Source organism: Anopheles darlingi, chromosome 3, assembly GCF_943734745.1.
Source record: "Anopheles darlingi chromosome 3, idAnoDarlMG_H_01, whole genome shotgun sequence".
In the NCBI taxonomy this organism is placed as follows: domain Eukaryota; kingdom Metazoa; phylum Arthropoda; class Insecta; order Diptera; family Culicidae; genus Anopheles; species Anopheles darlingi.
The window spans coordinates 7,134,899-7,149,641 of NC_064875.1; the positions used below are offsets into that span (position 1 = coordinate 7,134,899).

The window sequence follows — 14,743 nt, forward strand, 5'->3', positions numbered from 1 at the left end:
TGTGTTAACTTTTGATTTTTACAAACGTTTTAAGAAGTGACCGGGAAATGCTCAATTTTATGTTTCATGCTTTTGGAGAGCATTAAATCCTCTCTCTTCTTTTATTCTCTCTCATTTTTCCCATTCTCTCCCAGTCTCGTTCGTAAACAAATCACGCACACAAATACGCGCACTGTCAAAAGTGACAACCGGTGGTGAAGGCAAAACAAAACGTGTTCTTCAAAATCCAAACCGCGTGCGCTTCTTGGTGTGGCTGAAGATTTCCCCGTTTTCCGGTACGATGACGATCATCAATCTGGATCCGACGAACCTGGAGTTCTCCGTCTTCACGGCGGAAGACATCCGCAAGATTAGTGTGGCGAAAATTACGCTGGCCCGGTCGTTCGACGAACTCGGACATCCGCTTCGTGGAGGTCTGTACGATCCGGCGATGGGCCCGAGCAACCGAGGTGAAATCTGCTTCACCTGTGCACGCGATGAACTGCATTGCGAGGGCCACTTCGGACACATCGAGATCGACCTGAGCGTGTACAATCCGTTCTTCGTACGGACCCTCTACAACTTGTTGCGCATCAGCTGTATGAGCTGCACGCGGTTGCTCATCCACGATAACGTGAAGGCGTTGCTGGAGCTGCAGCTGCGCCTCTCCGATGCCGGGTACATAGTTGAAGCGGAGGAGCTGGACGTGTATAAGGCAAAGATGCAGGCGTTCCCCACAGAGCCTATCCCGACCGAGGAGCTAAACCAGTACGAGGAACAACTGCGCAACGAACCGTACAACAAGCTCGGAGACACCAAGCTGTCCACCGCGATCCGGTCGGCGATCGTGAACAACACGCTCAAGGAGTGCGTCCTAAAGAAGTGCATCCACTGTCAGGCGGCGGTACAGAAGGTACGCATGTCGGACGGGAAGCTGTCCATTAACTGGACGAAGGGAGACAAAAAGGCGTTTCTGTAAGTATACGATCAAACCTTGGATCGAAGGCTGGTATAATAATGGTTTAATTAACTTTCAGCGTTCAGAAACTGAACACCACAGATGTGCCTGAAGATCAGCTGACCTCCTCGATCGAAGTGATGATCGCCCGCGATTGTAAGATGTACCTTCGACGGTTATTCGACATGGAGGGACCGACGTTACAGCTACTATTCCCGATGATACGCAAAATGAGCCGCGATCAGCCATTCCCGACCGATATCTTTTTCATGGATGTGGTGCCGGTATCACCACCGAAAATGCGGCCGGTTCGCCGTACAGAGCGCGGTACTGTCGTCGAGCACAGTCAATCGGCCATACTGAACCACATTCTGCTTGCCAACAGCACCGTCCGTGCGATTCTAATGTGGAACGAAGCGCAGGCAAAGCGTAGCCAGGAAGGGGCAGAGGAGGACCAGTCGGAAGAAGCGCAGCTGAGCACGGCCATGCGGGTGATTGACATGGTCAAGGGAGAAACTACATACGAGAAGCTCTATCACTCTTGGATCACGCTGCAAACAAACGTAGATCAGCTGCTGGACGCACAGACGCGCAATGCCAAAAATGCGGCCGTCGCTCCGCCCGGACTGAAGCAGGTGATCGAGAAAAAGATGGGCATTATCCGGATGCACATGATGGGCAAACGTGTGAACTATGCCGCTCGTACCGTCATCACGCCCGATCCGAACATCGGCGTCGAGGAGATCGGTATACCGAAGCTGTTCGCGAAGAAGCTTACCTACCCGGTACCGGTGACACCGTGGAACGTAGCCGAACTACGCCAGTGGGTGCTGAACGGACCGGACGTTTATCCCGGTGCGAACCTGATCGAAGACTCGAACGGGCGCGTCAGTAAAATTTCTTCCTTCAACGTCACCCAGCGTCAATCGATGGCCAAAACGTTGCTCACGCCATCAACCGACGGTTCGGCGGACGATTCGATCAAGATTGTCCATCGGCACCTGCAGAACGGGGACATCCTGCTGCTTAACCGTCAACCAACGCTCCATCGGCCGAGTATTATGGCACATCGGGCTAAAATTTTGCCCGGTGAGAAGATTTTCCGGCTCCACTACTCCAACTGCAAATCGTACAACGCCGATTTCGATGGTGACGAGATGAACGCGCATTTGCCGCAGAATGAGGTGGCGAGAAGTGAGGCGTACGAGCTGGTTGCCGTACCGCATCAGTATCTCGTGCCGAAGGACGGTACACCGCTCGGTGGTCTCATCCAGGATCATATCGTGTCCGCGGTGAAGCTCTTCATTCGTGGCAAGTTCTTCAATAGGTAAGTTAGTTGGATTGGACGATCGATGTCGATGCAAACGCCGCAAATGATCCTATGTTGCATTTGTAGGGAAGACTATCAGCAACTTGTGTTCCAAGCGTTGAGCAACCAAAAGGGAGACATTGAGCTGTTGCCACCGTCGATCCTGAAACCGGTGCGCCTGTGGTCTGGGAAGCAGATCATCTCGACCATCGTGAAGAACCTCACACCGAAGGGCTTACCGCACATCAACATGATTGGCAAATCGAAGCTCAACGAAAAGGTACTAAGGCGGCTAGTAACGGCACCTTCTGGGTATCTTATCGATATGTCATTCTCGATTGCAGCATTGGCGTGTCCTTCCATCGCGCCCATGGCAGCACGGTGGCACACCACTGGAGGGCAGCGAGCTCTCGGAATCGGAAGTATGCATCCGGCAGGGTGAGCTGCTGTGTGGCATTCTCGATAAGAACCACTTCGGTGCGACACCGTACGGATTAATTCACTGTATGTACGAGCTGTACGGTGGCGTGTGCTCATCGGCTTTGTTGTCCTCGCTGTCGCGTCTCTTCACCTACTATCTCCAGTGGGAAGGGTTCACCCTTGGAGTGCACGATATTCTAGTACAGGCGAAGGCTAACCGCAAGCGCTCAAAGATTATTGCCGAGTGCCGCGCGGTGGCAGGCGTAGAAGCGACAGCTGCAGCACTCGAGCTACCGGCCGATACCCCTCCGGAGGAGCTGGCTAAACGATTAACGGAAGCGTACGCCAAAAATCCCAAATTCCGTTCGATTCTCGATCGAAAGTATAAATCGGTGCTCGATAAGTACACGAATCAGATCAATAAGTAAGTATGAGCCTCGTGTGTTGCTCTGAGGCAATTGACGATCCAGAGCGAGAACTAATAGCGTTCTTCTCCTTCCCTACCAGTGTGTGCCTTCCGCAGGGATTGATCAGCAAGTTCCCGGCCAACAATCTGCAGCTAATGGTACAATCCGGTGCCAAGGGTTCGACCGTTAACACGATGCAGATCTCGTGCTTGCTCGGGCAGATTGAGCTCGAAGGTAAGCGGCCACCGCTCATGATGTCCGGCCGTTCGTTACCGAGCTTCGCGTACTACGAAACATCGCCCAAATCGGGCGGCTTCATCGATGGGCGCTTCATGACGGGCATTCAGCCGCAGGATTTCTTCTTTCACTGTATGGCCGGTCGCGAAGGGTTGATCGATACGGCAGTCAAGACGTCTCGGTCCGGGTATCTGCAGCGGTGCCTGGTAAAACATCTCGAGGGTCTGTCCGTACAGTACGACATGACGGTGCGCGATAGCGATGGTAGCGTGGTACAGTTCATGTACGGTGAGGATGGACTAGACATTGCCAAGGCCCAGTTCGTTGGTAATGGCAAGCAGTTATCCTTCCTCGATCTAAATCGGGATGTGATTGTACGCAAGGAGCTACAGGAACGGCTAGCTAACGCCGAGTACGAAGATCCGTTACATGCCGCCTTGAAGAAGCACATGAAGCGTATGAAGCGCTGGAAAAAAGCAAATGGTGGTACAAAGGCAATGACGCAGAAAAGGCGAACCTCTGCGTTCGTTGCGTTTTCTGCCGCGAAAACAGACGAAGTACGGAAAGAAATGGCCAAACCAGACAAGTTAAAATCCTCTTCTGGGCGTACCAAGCTGACTGAGAAACTGGCAAAACGTTGGGTAAAGTGCGATCCCGCGATAAAGCGAGAGTTTGTAAAGCAAACGGAACACTGTCCGGATCCACTGCCGGCTGTGTACAGACCCGATGCTCATTTCGGTGTACTGTCCGAGCGGCTCGAGGAGCTGGTGCACTCGTACAAGCGTACCGAGCGACCGCTGCACGATATCGATGAGCTGATGCAGATCAAGGGTAGTTTTTCGCTTGTTGCACCCGGTGAACCGGTGGGTATTCTGGCTGCCCAGTCCGTCGGGGAGCCCTCAACGCAGATGACATTGAATACGTTCCACTTTGCCGGTCGTGGTGACATGAACGTAACGCTCGGTATTCCTCGGTTGCGGGAAATCTTGATGCTCGCCTCGAGCAACATCAAAACCCCATCGATGGAGATACCGTTCCTGCCGCACCGCAAACCGGAACGATTAAAGGCAATCGCGGAAAAGCTTCGTAAATCGTTAAACCGCGTCACGGTGGCAGATGTATTGGAGAGTAAGTGTCCTGTCGATGATGAGGATTGAATTAATTCGGAATTAATCGATTTACTCTTTTTTCCTCGGTCCCCCAGATATTCACATTAAGTCGCGATTGGTGCTGCGTCCGACACGTGGAATGAAGCATGTGATACGCTTCAACTTTCTGCCACCGGATGCGTACTCTCACGATTACCGAGTGACACCGCAGGAAATTTTGCGCCACATGTCACGTCGCTTCTTTACGGCCATGTTCCGTGAGATCCGGAAAGCAGAAATGTCCAAGAACGTATTGTAAGTGTTTCTCTTGCCGGTCATCTTTATGGATATCAGCTGATGTATCTGTTTTCATCCTTTTTACAGGATCGAGGAAGAGGTGGTCACGAAGACGCGTAGCAAGAACACAGGAGGAGACGACGAGAATGAGGAAGGTATGCGAATGGATGACCCGGAAGCAGATGGTGACGGTGTTCGTAGTGGACGCGGTGGTAAAAAGAACGACGTGGACAGCGACTCGGACGATAGCGATGCCGCCGGGGACGATGCGGATGCGTCGGAATCGAAAATCAAAGGCAAAAAATCGGACGAACATGGGTACGACGATGACGAAGGAATTGGCGCTGACAATGAAGACGACAATGGCGCTGGCGGTGGCGTAAACTCCGACGACAGCGATCTGGATGCATCGGACAACGAGCAGGAAGGCATGCAAGCATCTGCAAAGTCGGCTGCGCCAAGCACACTCGAGGCGGACATAGATGATGTCGAGGAGGGTGCTGACCTATTTGGACCACAGCAACCATCAGAGGTCAAAGAACGGCAGGGAATGATGACCGAGGCGGAAGAGGTCGCTCACGCCCGTCGATCGAACGAGCAGGTAACGATGTACACGTACGATCAGAAGGAGTACCGCTGGTGTCAGCTCGAGCTGCACATGCCGCTGAAACTGAAGGAGGTTGACTTCTCGAAGATTTTCCATGAAATCGCCGCCAAGAGTGTCGTCTGGGAGGTACCGAGAATCAAGCGGGCAATCACTTACATGCAAAATGATCGGCTGTACCTGAAGACGGACGGGATTAACATTTCCGCAATGGCTAAGCACGCCAAACTGCTGGACCTGAACCGGTTGTACATGAACGATATACACGGGATGGCGGCACGGTATGGTATCGAGGCGGCGTCGCGAGTGATCGTGAAGGAAATCCAGAACGTGTTCAGCGTGTATGGCATAACGATCGATCCGCGCCATCTGCTACTGATAGCTGACTACATGACCAGTGACGGCAAGTTCCAGGCCATGAGCCGTACCGGTATGGCAAACTCTGCATCGCCGCTGCAACAGATGTCGTTCGAATCGTCGCTCAAGTTCCTCAAGAGCGCCATGCTGAAGGGCATGTGCGATCGGCTGGAGTCACCGTCCTCCCGGCTCATGGTGGGTCAACCGTGCAAGAGTGGTACGGGTGCCTTCACTCTGTACTCGTCCGCTCTGAAACAGTCCAGCGGGGCCTAGTGTGCCTAGATTCTTTCTTTATCGCGTCGGATTATCACGGTGGAAAGGAGAGAAGTGCAGCAGTTCGCGTAAGAGATACAAGTGTAAACTCGTTGTAATTCTAAGTGTAACCCAGATAATTTTGTTCACACATCATGGTTTGTGTTTTCCGGAAAATAAAAAAAACGGCTTTCTGAAAATAATTTTAAATTCGCCGATTTACCCGGTCAACAAATCGCAAAGCCCCGAAGTGCCACGCACACACACAATGGCTTCACGAACACTAGCGTGAGCATGGCGTGTACGTACACGGTTTGAGGTCGAGCTAGCTTTGTTTACCTCTTGCTGTCCTTTTCCTTCGCGGGACGCGCCTCGCTGCTCGACGCGCTGCTCCGCCATCTTGGATTTTACGCGAAAAGCGGCGGACACGGCGACCGACCGACCCACGTCCGAAATTTCCGAAAATCTAAAACCGCGAGTGTCCGCTAATTTCCCCGGTGGCCAGCCGTTAACCATAACCGGCAAAGTGGCCCAACGGTGTTCGTGAGTGGAGAGAGAAAAGGCGCGTGTAGCGGGGGCAGAACAACCGGCCCCAACACCCACGATGGCTTCTGATGAGGAAATCGACGAGTCAATCGCCGGTAAGTGGGAAAAAAGCGGGGCACGCGGGGCGGGAAGGCGACTCTCGGTCTGGGATTTGCAATAACGCCATCAAGGACACCCCGTAGTGCAGTGCAAAGGAATGAAAACATCGTAAAATCGGAATCAAACCCGGCTACAACCGGTGTGGAGATCCCTGTCGAAAACGCGGAGGTCAATGGCGGCTTAACAATGGAGCCTCGCGAAGAAAAATGTGCGTGTGTGCGTGCGTGTGTGCGCCCCGGCTTCGTGGTCCACCATGGCGTAACGCTAGCGTTCCGCAAGGGGGTCCTTTTTTGAAGGGAGTGAGTGAGAGGAAAGAAGACGGGTGAGACGGGAGATCACAAAGAGGAACGGCTAAGCGTAAGGGATAGGGTGGGTAAGCGTAAGGGTGGGGTGGAAAGGCTTTCCCATTCTTCCGCTTTTGTTGCGTTTCCCCCTTCGGGAGCGAACACACACACCTTTTTTCTCTTTTTTGGCCGACCATTCGCTGGATTCGCGGCAACCGCCTTGATGCTGAAGGTGATCATGTTGAGAATCTAGGGGGAGGGGGCAGAATTAAAGGAAATGGAAATGGTAATTTAAGGATCTGTAGTAACCTTGGATTGGCTGGATTGGCATTGCTTTCGGCCTGAAGATTGGAGTGTTAAGTTGGCTGTGGAATTTTGGGAAAAGGATCTGGAAAATCTATTACCCGTTGCGTGGACTCACTTGTTCTCTATTGCCATTTCGATATTCTTTCAGAGGAGGAAGGTGGGGCAATGGATGAAACGGCGGACGCTTCGCTAGCGGCCGATGCCGAGGACGCGTCGGACGAGGAGGCGAACGCGAAAAGCAACGCGCAGCAGGACGAGGACGATGATTACGAGCCGGAGGACAGCCGCAAGAAGAAGAAGGGCAAAAAACGTAAGGCACGCAGCAGCGACGAGAAGCGGGGCCGGAAGAAGAAAAAGCGCAAGAAGAACGATAGCGGTGACGAGAGCGATCAGAAGCAGAGCGATGACGGTGGCAGTTCATCGGCCGCGGCGGCGGCGGCTGCAGCAGCTGCCGCAGCAGCTCAGGCCGAATCGGACTACGAATCGCGTCCGAAGCGAGGTCGTGACCGCAAGAAGGGTAGCAGTGGAAGCAGTAGCCGCAGCGAATCGGACAAGAAGGCCGCGGCAGCGGCGGCGGCGGCGGCTGCCGCAGCTGCTGCAGCGGCAGCAGCAGAGGAAAAGGAGAAGATGCCCTCGATCCAGGAAGTGTGCAGTTCGTTCGATCTGACCGACGTGAAGATCGAGTACACGGAGGACGATTTCGAGAATTTGGTCACGTTCAAGATGTTCCAGACACATGTCCGGCCGATACTGCAGAAGGAGAACCCGCGGGTACCGACCGCCAAGCTGATGATGCTGGTCGCGGCCAAGTGGCGCGAGTTCTGTGCCCAGAATCCTAACATCCCTAGCGAAGATGCGACTGGTGCAGGGGAGGACGAGGCACCTGGCACACCGGAGTACGTGCCAAAGTCGAGCCGATCGCGCAGCAAGACCGAGAACAAGCATGACGATATGGTGTACGATGATGAGGAGGAAGAGGAAGAGGAGGAGACACTGGAGCGGGAACGGTCGCAACGCAAGAGCAGCAAGAAGGCCAGCAAAAGTGGTGGGAGCAGTAGTGGTGGAAGTAGCACTCGGAAGAGTAGCGGCGGTGGTGGTAGCAGCAGCAGTAGCCGAAAGCAGAAGGTCCCAACACTGAAAATCAAGTTCGGGAAACGCAAGAACGCTAGTTCGGACGAGGAGCAGGATGCGAGTGGTGCTTCGGAGCGTGATTCGGATGCGGAGTTCGAGAAGATGCTGCAGCAATCGGAGGAAATGCCCGAGAAACCGGAGCGTGGTGAGTCTTCTTCCGGTGCTGGTGGTGCTGGTAGCTCAACGGCTGCCACTGCCGGTGGTGCGGAGGGTGATCCATCCTCGGATCAGCCACCGGTGCGTAAGAAGGCCAAAACCAAAATCGGAAACAAGTCGAAGAAGAAGAGCAAGGCCAAGAAAAGTAAATTCTCGGCGGACGGTGGCGAGGAGGGTGAGCACGAGCATCAGGATTACTGTGAAGTGTGTCAGCAGGGAGGTGAGATCATTCTGTGCGATACCTGCCCCAAGGCGTACCATCTGGTGTGTCTTGATCCGGAACTCGAGGATACACCGGAGGGCAAGTGGTCTTGTCCGACGTGTGAAGCGGAAGGACCGGCCGATGAGGATGATGATGAACATCAGGAGTTCTGCCGCATCTGCAAGGACGGTGGTGAGCTGTTGTGCTGCGATAATTGTCCCTCGGCGTATCATACGTTCTGTCTGAACCCACCGCTCGATGACATTCCGGATGGGGATTGGCGCTGTCCGCGCTGCAGTTGTCCACCGTTGCCCGACAAGGTGCAGAAGATACTGACCTGGCGCTGGACCGACAAACCGGTACCGGGGTCTACGGAAGATCCTAAAGGACCTCAACAGCCGACCCGTCGCCGGGAGTACTTCGTGAAATGGGCCGAAAAGTCGTATTGGCATTGCGATTGGATTACGGAGTTGCAGCTAGACGTGTACCATCCGCTAATGTTCCGCTACTATACGCGCAAGTACGATATGGAGGAACCACCCAAGCTGGAGGAGGCTCTCGATGAGCAGGATAACCGTTATAAACGTATCCAGCGTATGCGCGAAGGCGGTGCGGACATTAACGAGACCGAGCTGGAGGAGAAATTCTACCGGTACGGCGTGAAGCCCGAGTGGTTGATGGTGCACCGTGTTATCAATCATCGGACGATGCGCGATGGCCGGACGCTATACTTGGTGAAGTGGCGTGAGCTACCATACGATGCGGCTACCTGGGAGGACGACGAGGATGACATTCCGGGACTGAAGATGGCCATCGAGTACTATATGGATCTGCGCGCCAACTGCTCGCAGGACATTGGTGGTGGTAGCTCGGGCGGTGGTAGCGGTAGCAGCAGCAGCAAGAAGAGCAAGAAGAAGGGCCGCCGCCGAGTGCGTGAACTAGAGGAAGAGGAACGTACGGTGGGACTGAAGCGCTACACGCCTCCTCCCGAGAAACCGACGACGGATCTGAAGCGCAAGCTCGAAGTACAACCACCGTATCTGGACGAAACCGGCATGCGACTGCATCCGTATCAGCTCGAGGGCATCAACTGGTTGCGCTACTCGTGGGTCCACGGTACCGATACGATCCTGGCCGATGAGATGGGTCTGGGTAAGACGATTCAGACGGCCACCTTCCTGTACTCGCTCTACAAGGAGGGACACTGCAGGGGTCCGTTCCTAGTGGCCGTACCCCTGTCGACGATCATCAACTGGGAGCGCGAGTTCGAAACGTGGGCACCCGATTTCTACTGCATTACGTACGTCGGCGACAAGGAGTCGCGTGCGGTAATCCGCGAAAACGAGCTCTCGTTCGAGGAAGGTGCTGTTCGCGGTGGCAAGGCATCACGCATCCGTGCTAGCTCGATCAAGTTCAATGTGCTGCTGACGAGCTACGAGTTGATTACGATCGATGCGGCCTGTCTGGGGTCTATCGATTGGTCGGTGCTGGTGGTGGACGAGGCCCATCGGCTCAAATCGAACCAGAGCAAGTTCTTTAAGGTGCTGAACGGTTATAACATTGCATACAAGCTACTGCTCACCGGTACACCGCTACAGAACAACCTGGAGGAGCTGTTCCATCTGTTGAACTTCCTCAACAAGAACAAATTCAACGAGCTGGCCGAGTTCCAGAGCGAGTTCGCCGATATCTCGAAAGAGGAGCAGGTGAAGCGATTGCACGAAATGCTTGGACCACACATGCTGCGTCGTCTAAAGGCGGATGTGCTGAAGAACATGCCGACCAAGTCGGAGTTTATCGTGCGCGTGGAGCTGTCGCCACTGCAGAAGAAGTACTACAAGTACATACTGACGCGCAACTACGAGGCGTTGAATCCGAAGGGCGGTGGCGGTGCCTGTTCGCTCATTAACATCATGATGGATTTGAAAAAGTGCTGCAACCATCCATACCTGTTTGCGGCCGCCGCAGAGGAAGCAACGCTTGGTCCTGGTGGTAACTACGAGCTGCAGTCGCTGACAAAGGCTGCCGGCAAGCTGGTGCTGTTGGAGAAGATGCTGAAGTTGCTGAAATCGCAGGGTCATCGAGTGTTGATCTTCTCGCAGATGACGAAGATGTTGGATATCCTGGAGGATTTCCTCGAGGGGCTTGGGTATAAGTACGAGCGCATTGACGGTGGCATCACGGGCAGTATCCGTCAGGAGGCGATCGATCGTTTCAATGCACCCGGGGCACCGCAGTTTTGCTTCCTCCTTTCGACGCGCGCCGGAGGTCTCGGTATTAATCTGGCCACGGCTGACACGGTCATCATTTACGATTCCGATTGGAATCCGCACAACGACATACAGGCGTTCTCGCGTGCCCATCGTATTGGACAGGCGAACAAGGTGATGATCTATCGGTTCGTGACGCGTAATTCGGTTGAGGAGCGAGTCACGCAGGTGGCCAAGCGTAAGATGATGCTCACGCATCTGGTCGTACGGCCCGGCATGGGTGGAAAGGGCACGAACTTCACGAAGCAGGAGCTGGACGATATTCTGCGATTCGGAACGGAGGAGCTGTTTAAGGAGGATGGCAAAGATGAGGAGGCTATCCATTACGACGAGAAGGCGGTGGCGGAGCTGCTCGATCGGTCGAACAAGGGTGTAGAGGAGAAGGAGAACTGGGCGAACGAGTATCTGTCGTCGTTCAAGGTGGCCTCCTACTCAACGAAGGAAGACGTCGAGGAAGAGGCAGAAACGGAGGTCATCAAGCAGGAGGCCGAAAACTCGGATCCGGCCTACTGGGTGAAGCTGTTACGACACCACTACGAACAGCACCAGGAGGACTTGTCGCGAACGCTTGGCAAGGGCAAGCGTGTCCGGAAGCAGGTCAACTACACGGACGGGGGCGTCATCCAGACGGATCCGGTGAAGGAAGATTCTACCTGGCAGGAGAACGTGTCCGATTACAACAACTCCGATTATTCGGGCGCTTCGGATGAGGATCGCGATGAGGATGACGAGGAGAGCGAACTGGGACGGCGCAGCCGTCGGCGTATCGAGCGAAAGGAAGCGGAACGCGACAACCGGCCTCTGCCACCGTTGCTGGCACGCGTTGGTGGTAACATTGAGGTGTTGGGCTTCAATGCGCGGCAGCGCAAGAGCTTCCTCAATGCGATCATGCGCTACGGGATGCCACCTCAGGATGCCTTCCATTCGCAGTGGTTGGTGCGTGATTTGCGCGGCAAATCGGAACGCATTTTCAAAGCATACGTGTCACTCTTCATGCGTCATCTGTGTGAGCCGGGTGCGGACAATGCGGAAACGTTTGCGGACGGTGTACCCCGGGAGGGTCTCTCGAGGCAGCACGTGCTGACCCGCATCGGCGTGATGTCGTTGATCCGCAAGAAGGTGCAGGAATTCGAGCACATCAATGGGTACTACAGTATGCCAGAGCTGATCAAGCGTCCCTGCGAACCCGTGAAAGCCCCGCAGCAAATGTTGGTAGCCGCCGGTGCGTCTGGACTTCCCGCGATCGCGGGTACCTCAGGCACAGCAGCGCAGCAGGGCGTCACCGAAGGAGGAGTAGCTACGACGGCTTCCACATCCGCTGCTACCGCTGCTAGTGAAACACCGAAATCGGCTACGACGAGCACGAGTGCCACACCCGCCACCAGTGCCGCTCCGAGTCCGGCGCCGAATGCTGCGGCCACAGGTGATAAGGAGGACGAACCTCAGACTGACAAGGAAGGAAAAGATGACAAGAAGGTAGCGGAGGATGCAACCACCACCGTTGGGGAAGACGGTCCTGCGAAGAAAGAAGGCACGACTGCCGGTTCCGAGGCGGACAAGAAGCCAACCGATGCTAATGAGGAGGGAGCAGACGGTGACGGAGAGAAGAAGAAAGAGGAGAGTACCGGCGGTGGCGCCGCTGCAAAGGACGAACCGATGGAAGTCGGTGATGACGATGGCGATAAGCCCAAGCGGCCAGCAGCCGATGATGGTGCGGTGAAGAAGGAAGAGCCAGGTACGGCCGAAGGTGAGAAGAAGGTAAAATCAGAAACGTCGGATGCAGCTCCGCTTGAGTTAAAGAAGGAATCGACGACGGATGTGAAGAGTGAGAAGCAGGAGGAAGACAAGAAGCCAGCAGTGGCCGCTGCTGGTGAAGCGAGCAGCAGCGGAGTTGGTGAAGATGGTGCTACTGCTGGAGCTGCTGAGAAGGCGGCACCGAAGAAAGAAGAACCACCGTCCTCGTCGGGTGCAGGCAACGACGACGACGATGATGACGATGATGAGGTGAAGATCGTCGAAGTCAGTAGTGCGGTTCCGGCCAAGAAAGAAACCGACGTAAAACCCACGACCGTAGCACCACCGGTTGCCCCAACGACAAACACCACCACCACTACCACCACGATCGACGACGATGATGATGACGATGATGTGGTGATTGTGAAGGATGATGACGAGGAAATTGTACGAAAGCCGGAACCGGTTAAGGAGAACCTGGAGGTACACAAGCGCGCCTTCATGTTTAACATTGCGGACGGTGGCTTCACCGAGCTGCACACACTCTGGATTAACGAGGAGAAAGCAGCGGTACCGGGGCGTGAGTACGAGATCTGGCACCGTCGGCACGATTATTGGCTACTGGCCGGTATCGTAACGCACGGGTACGGCCGATGGCAAGACATCCAGAACGACATACGGTTCGCGATCATCAACGAACCATTCAAGATGGATGTTGGCAAGGGAAACTTCCTGGAAATTAAGAATAAGTTCCTTGCTCGTCGCTTCAAGCTGCTCGAGCAATCGCTGGTGATCGAGGAACAGTTGCGCCGGGCAGCACTTCTCAACCTGGCCCAGGATCCGGCCCATCCGGCGATGGCATTGAACGCGCGCTTTGCTGAGGTCGAGTGTCTGGCCGAATCGCACCAGCATCTAAGCAAGGAGTCGCTCGCGGGCAACAAACCGGCCAATGCTGTGCTGCACAAGGTGCTGAACCAGCTCGAGGAGCTGCTGTCGGATATGAAGTCTGATGTATCGCGGCTACCGGCTACCCTAGCCCGTATTCCACCCGTCGCCCAGCGGCTGCAGATGTCGGAGCGTTCGATCCTGTCCCGATTGGCAGCAACCGGCAATACGGTGCAGCAGAATCGTAAGTCATCGCACATTCTCACGCCCAAGTGGCGGGTCGAGTATTTATGTTGAAGCAATTCTTTATATTTGTCTCTTCTTTCTCCCTTTCTCTTTTCCAGCTCCCCTTTCTCAGTTCCCACAGGGGTATCAAGGCACGACACTGCCCGGATTTGCGGCTGCAGCCGCCGCCAACTTTGCCACCTTCCGGCCCACCTTCTCAGTACCCGGACAGCCGGCCAACTTCCCGAGTGGTGGCGGTTCCGGTGGCTCGGGCTCGAGCAAATAAATGCTGCATAGTGACGACAACGTTGTCGCGGCGCTCTCGCGTGGGTAAAAAATTCTCTCGATCAACTCAAATGGCCGACGATGCTTATCGATGCTATCAATTCCGTTCCACGGTTCGCGGTATTGCGTACCGAACGGGAAAGATAATCCTTCTCTGCAATGTGGAGGACGGGGGTATCAATGTAATGTATCATTTTCTGTGTCAAGAGGACGACGTTCTCGTTCCCTCGCACTGGGCGATTCGATCTAGAATTAAAATATCTCCTTTTTTAATCTATTCTATCGTAAGAAGTAAGCAAAAAGCAAGTAATCATACATTCACACATTCACATACACACAAACACGTAAGAAGAACCGACAAACACTATTGCACATAATAACGGACAGTTTGAAGTTGCGCGAACGCAGAAGTCTGTTTAAGGTTTAAACACTAGAACTTGGATTACGGTTTAACATAAGTTTTCAGTGTGAGATAACGTGAGCAGAAGTGGTGGTGTGGTTGGATTACTTGAACCTATACAGTGTGGAAGAAAGGGATTACGGATAAGTTGGTTAAGTGAATAATATGAATAGCAGCCTCTGCAGCAACAACAACAAAAAAAGTAGTAAAAAACATTAAAAAAACAATCCAAACGCCCGGTGTCTGCAGTATATTTCAGTCATGCATATATGCATGCGAAAAAAGAAAAGATTGAGAAAAATACTTTGAAAC

The 14,743-nt window shown here is 54.0% G+C and overlaps 2 protein-coding genes across 2 annotated transcripts; both read left to right on the forward strand.

Moving 5' to 3' along the window:
* The first annotated feature begins 207 nt into the window (after positions 1-207).
* Positions 208-6,105, forward strand: LOC125953926 (DNA-directed RNA polymerase I subunit RPA1). The gene is made up of 7 exons (XM_049683778.1): positions 208-954; positions 1,017-2,264; positions 2,334-2,526; positions 2,591-3,090; positions 3,174-4,438; positions 4,515-4,713; positions 4,783-6,105. The coding sequence occupies exons 1-7, from the start codon at positions 281-283 to the stop codon at positions 5,927-5,929; spliced, it is 5,226 nt and encodes a 1,741-aa protein (XP_049539735.1). The 5' UTR covers positions 208-280; the 3' UTR covers positions 5,930-6,105.
* A 218-nt stretch (positions 6,106-6,323) lies between these two features.
* LOC125953925 (chromodomain-helicase-DNA-binding protein Mi-2 homolog) lies at positions 6,324-14,664 on the forward strand. Its single transcript, XM_049683777.1, has 3 exons — positions 6,324-6,549; positions 7,292-13,765; positions 13,866-14,664. Exons 1-3 carry the CDS (start codon positions 6,513-6,515, stop codon positions 14,030-14,032), a joined length of 6,678 nt encoding a protein of 2,225 aa, XP_049539734.1. The 5' UTR covers positions 6,324-6,512; the 3' UTR covers positions 14,033-14,664.
* Positions 14,665-14,743: the final 79 nt, after the last annotated feature.

What these genes read in the sequence shown, in the direction of transcription:
- LOC125953926 (XM_049683778.1), top strand. Translation starts at nt 281, where the DNA reads ATGACGATCATCAATCTGGATCCGACGAACCTGGAGTTCTCCGTCTTC. An exon ending in GGAGACAAAAAGGCGTTTCT is followed by an intron (nt 955 to 1,016) that starts GTAAGTATACGA and finishes ATTAACTTTCAG; the next exon opens with CGTTCAGAAACTGAACACCA. An exon ending in TACACGAATCAGATCAATAA is followed by an intron (nt 3,091 to 3,173) that starts GTAAGTATGAGC and finishes CTTCCCTACCAG; the next exon opens with TGTGTGCCTTCCGCAGGGAT.
- LOC125953925 (XM_049683777.1), top strand. Translation starts at nt 6,513, where the DNA reads ATGGCTTCTGATGAGGAAATCGACGAGTCAATCGCCG. An exon ending in AATCGACGAGTCAATCGCCG is followed by an intron (nt 6,550 to 7,291) that starts GTAAGTGGGAAA and finishes ATATTCTTTCAG; the next exon opens with AGGAGGAAGGTGGGGCAATG. An exon ending in CAATACGGTGCAGCAGAATC is followed by an intron (nt 13,766 to 13,865) that starts GTAAGTCATCGC and finishes TCTCTTTTCCAG; the next exon opens with CTCCCCTTTCTCAGTTCCCA.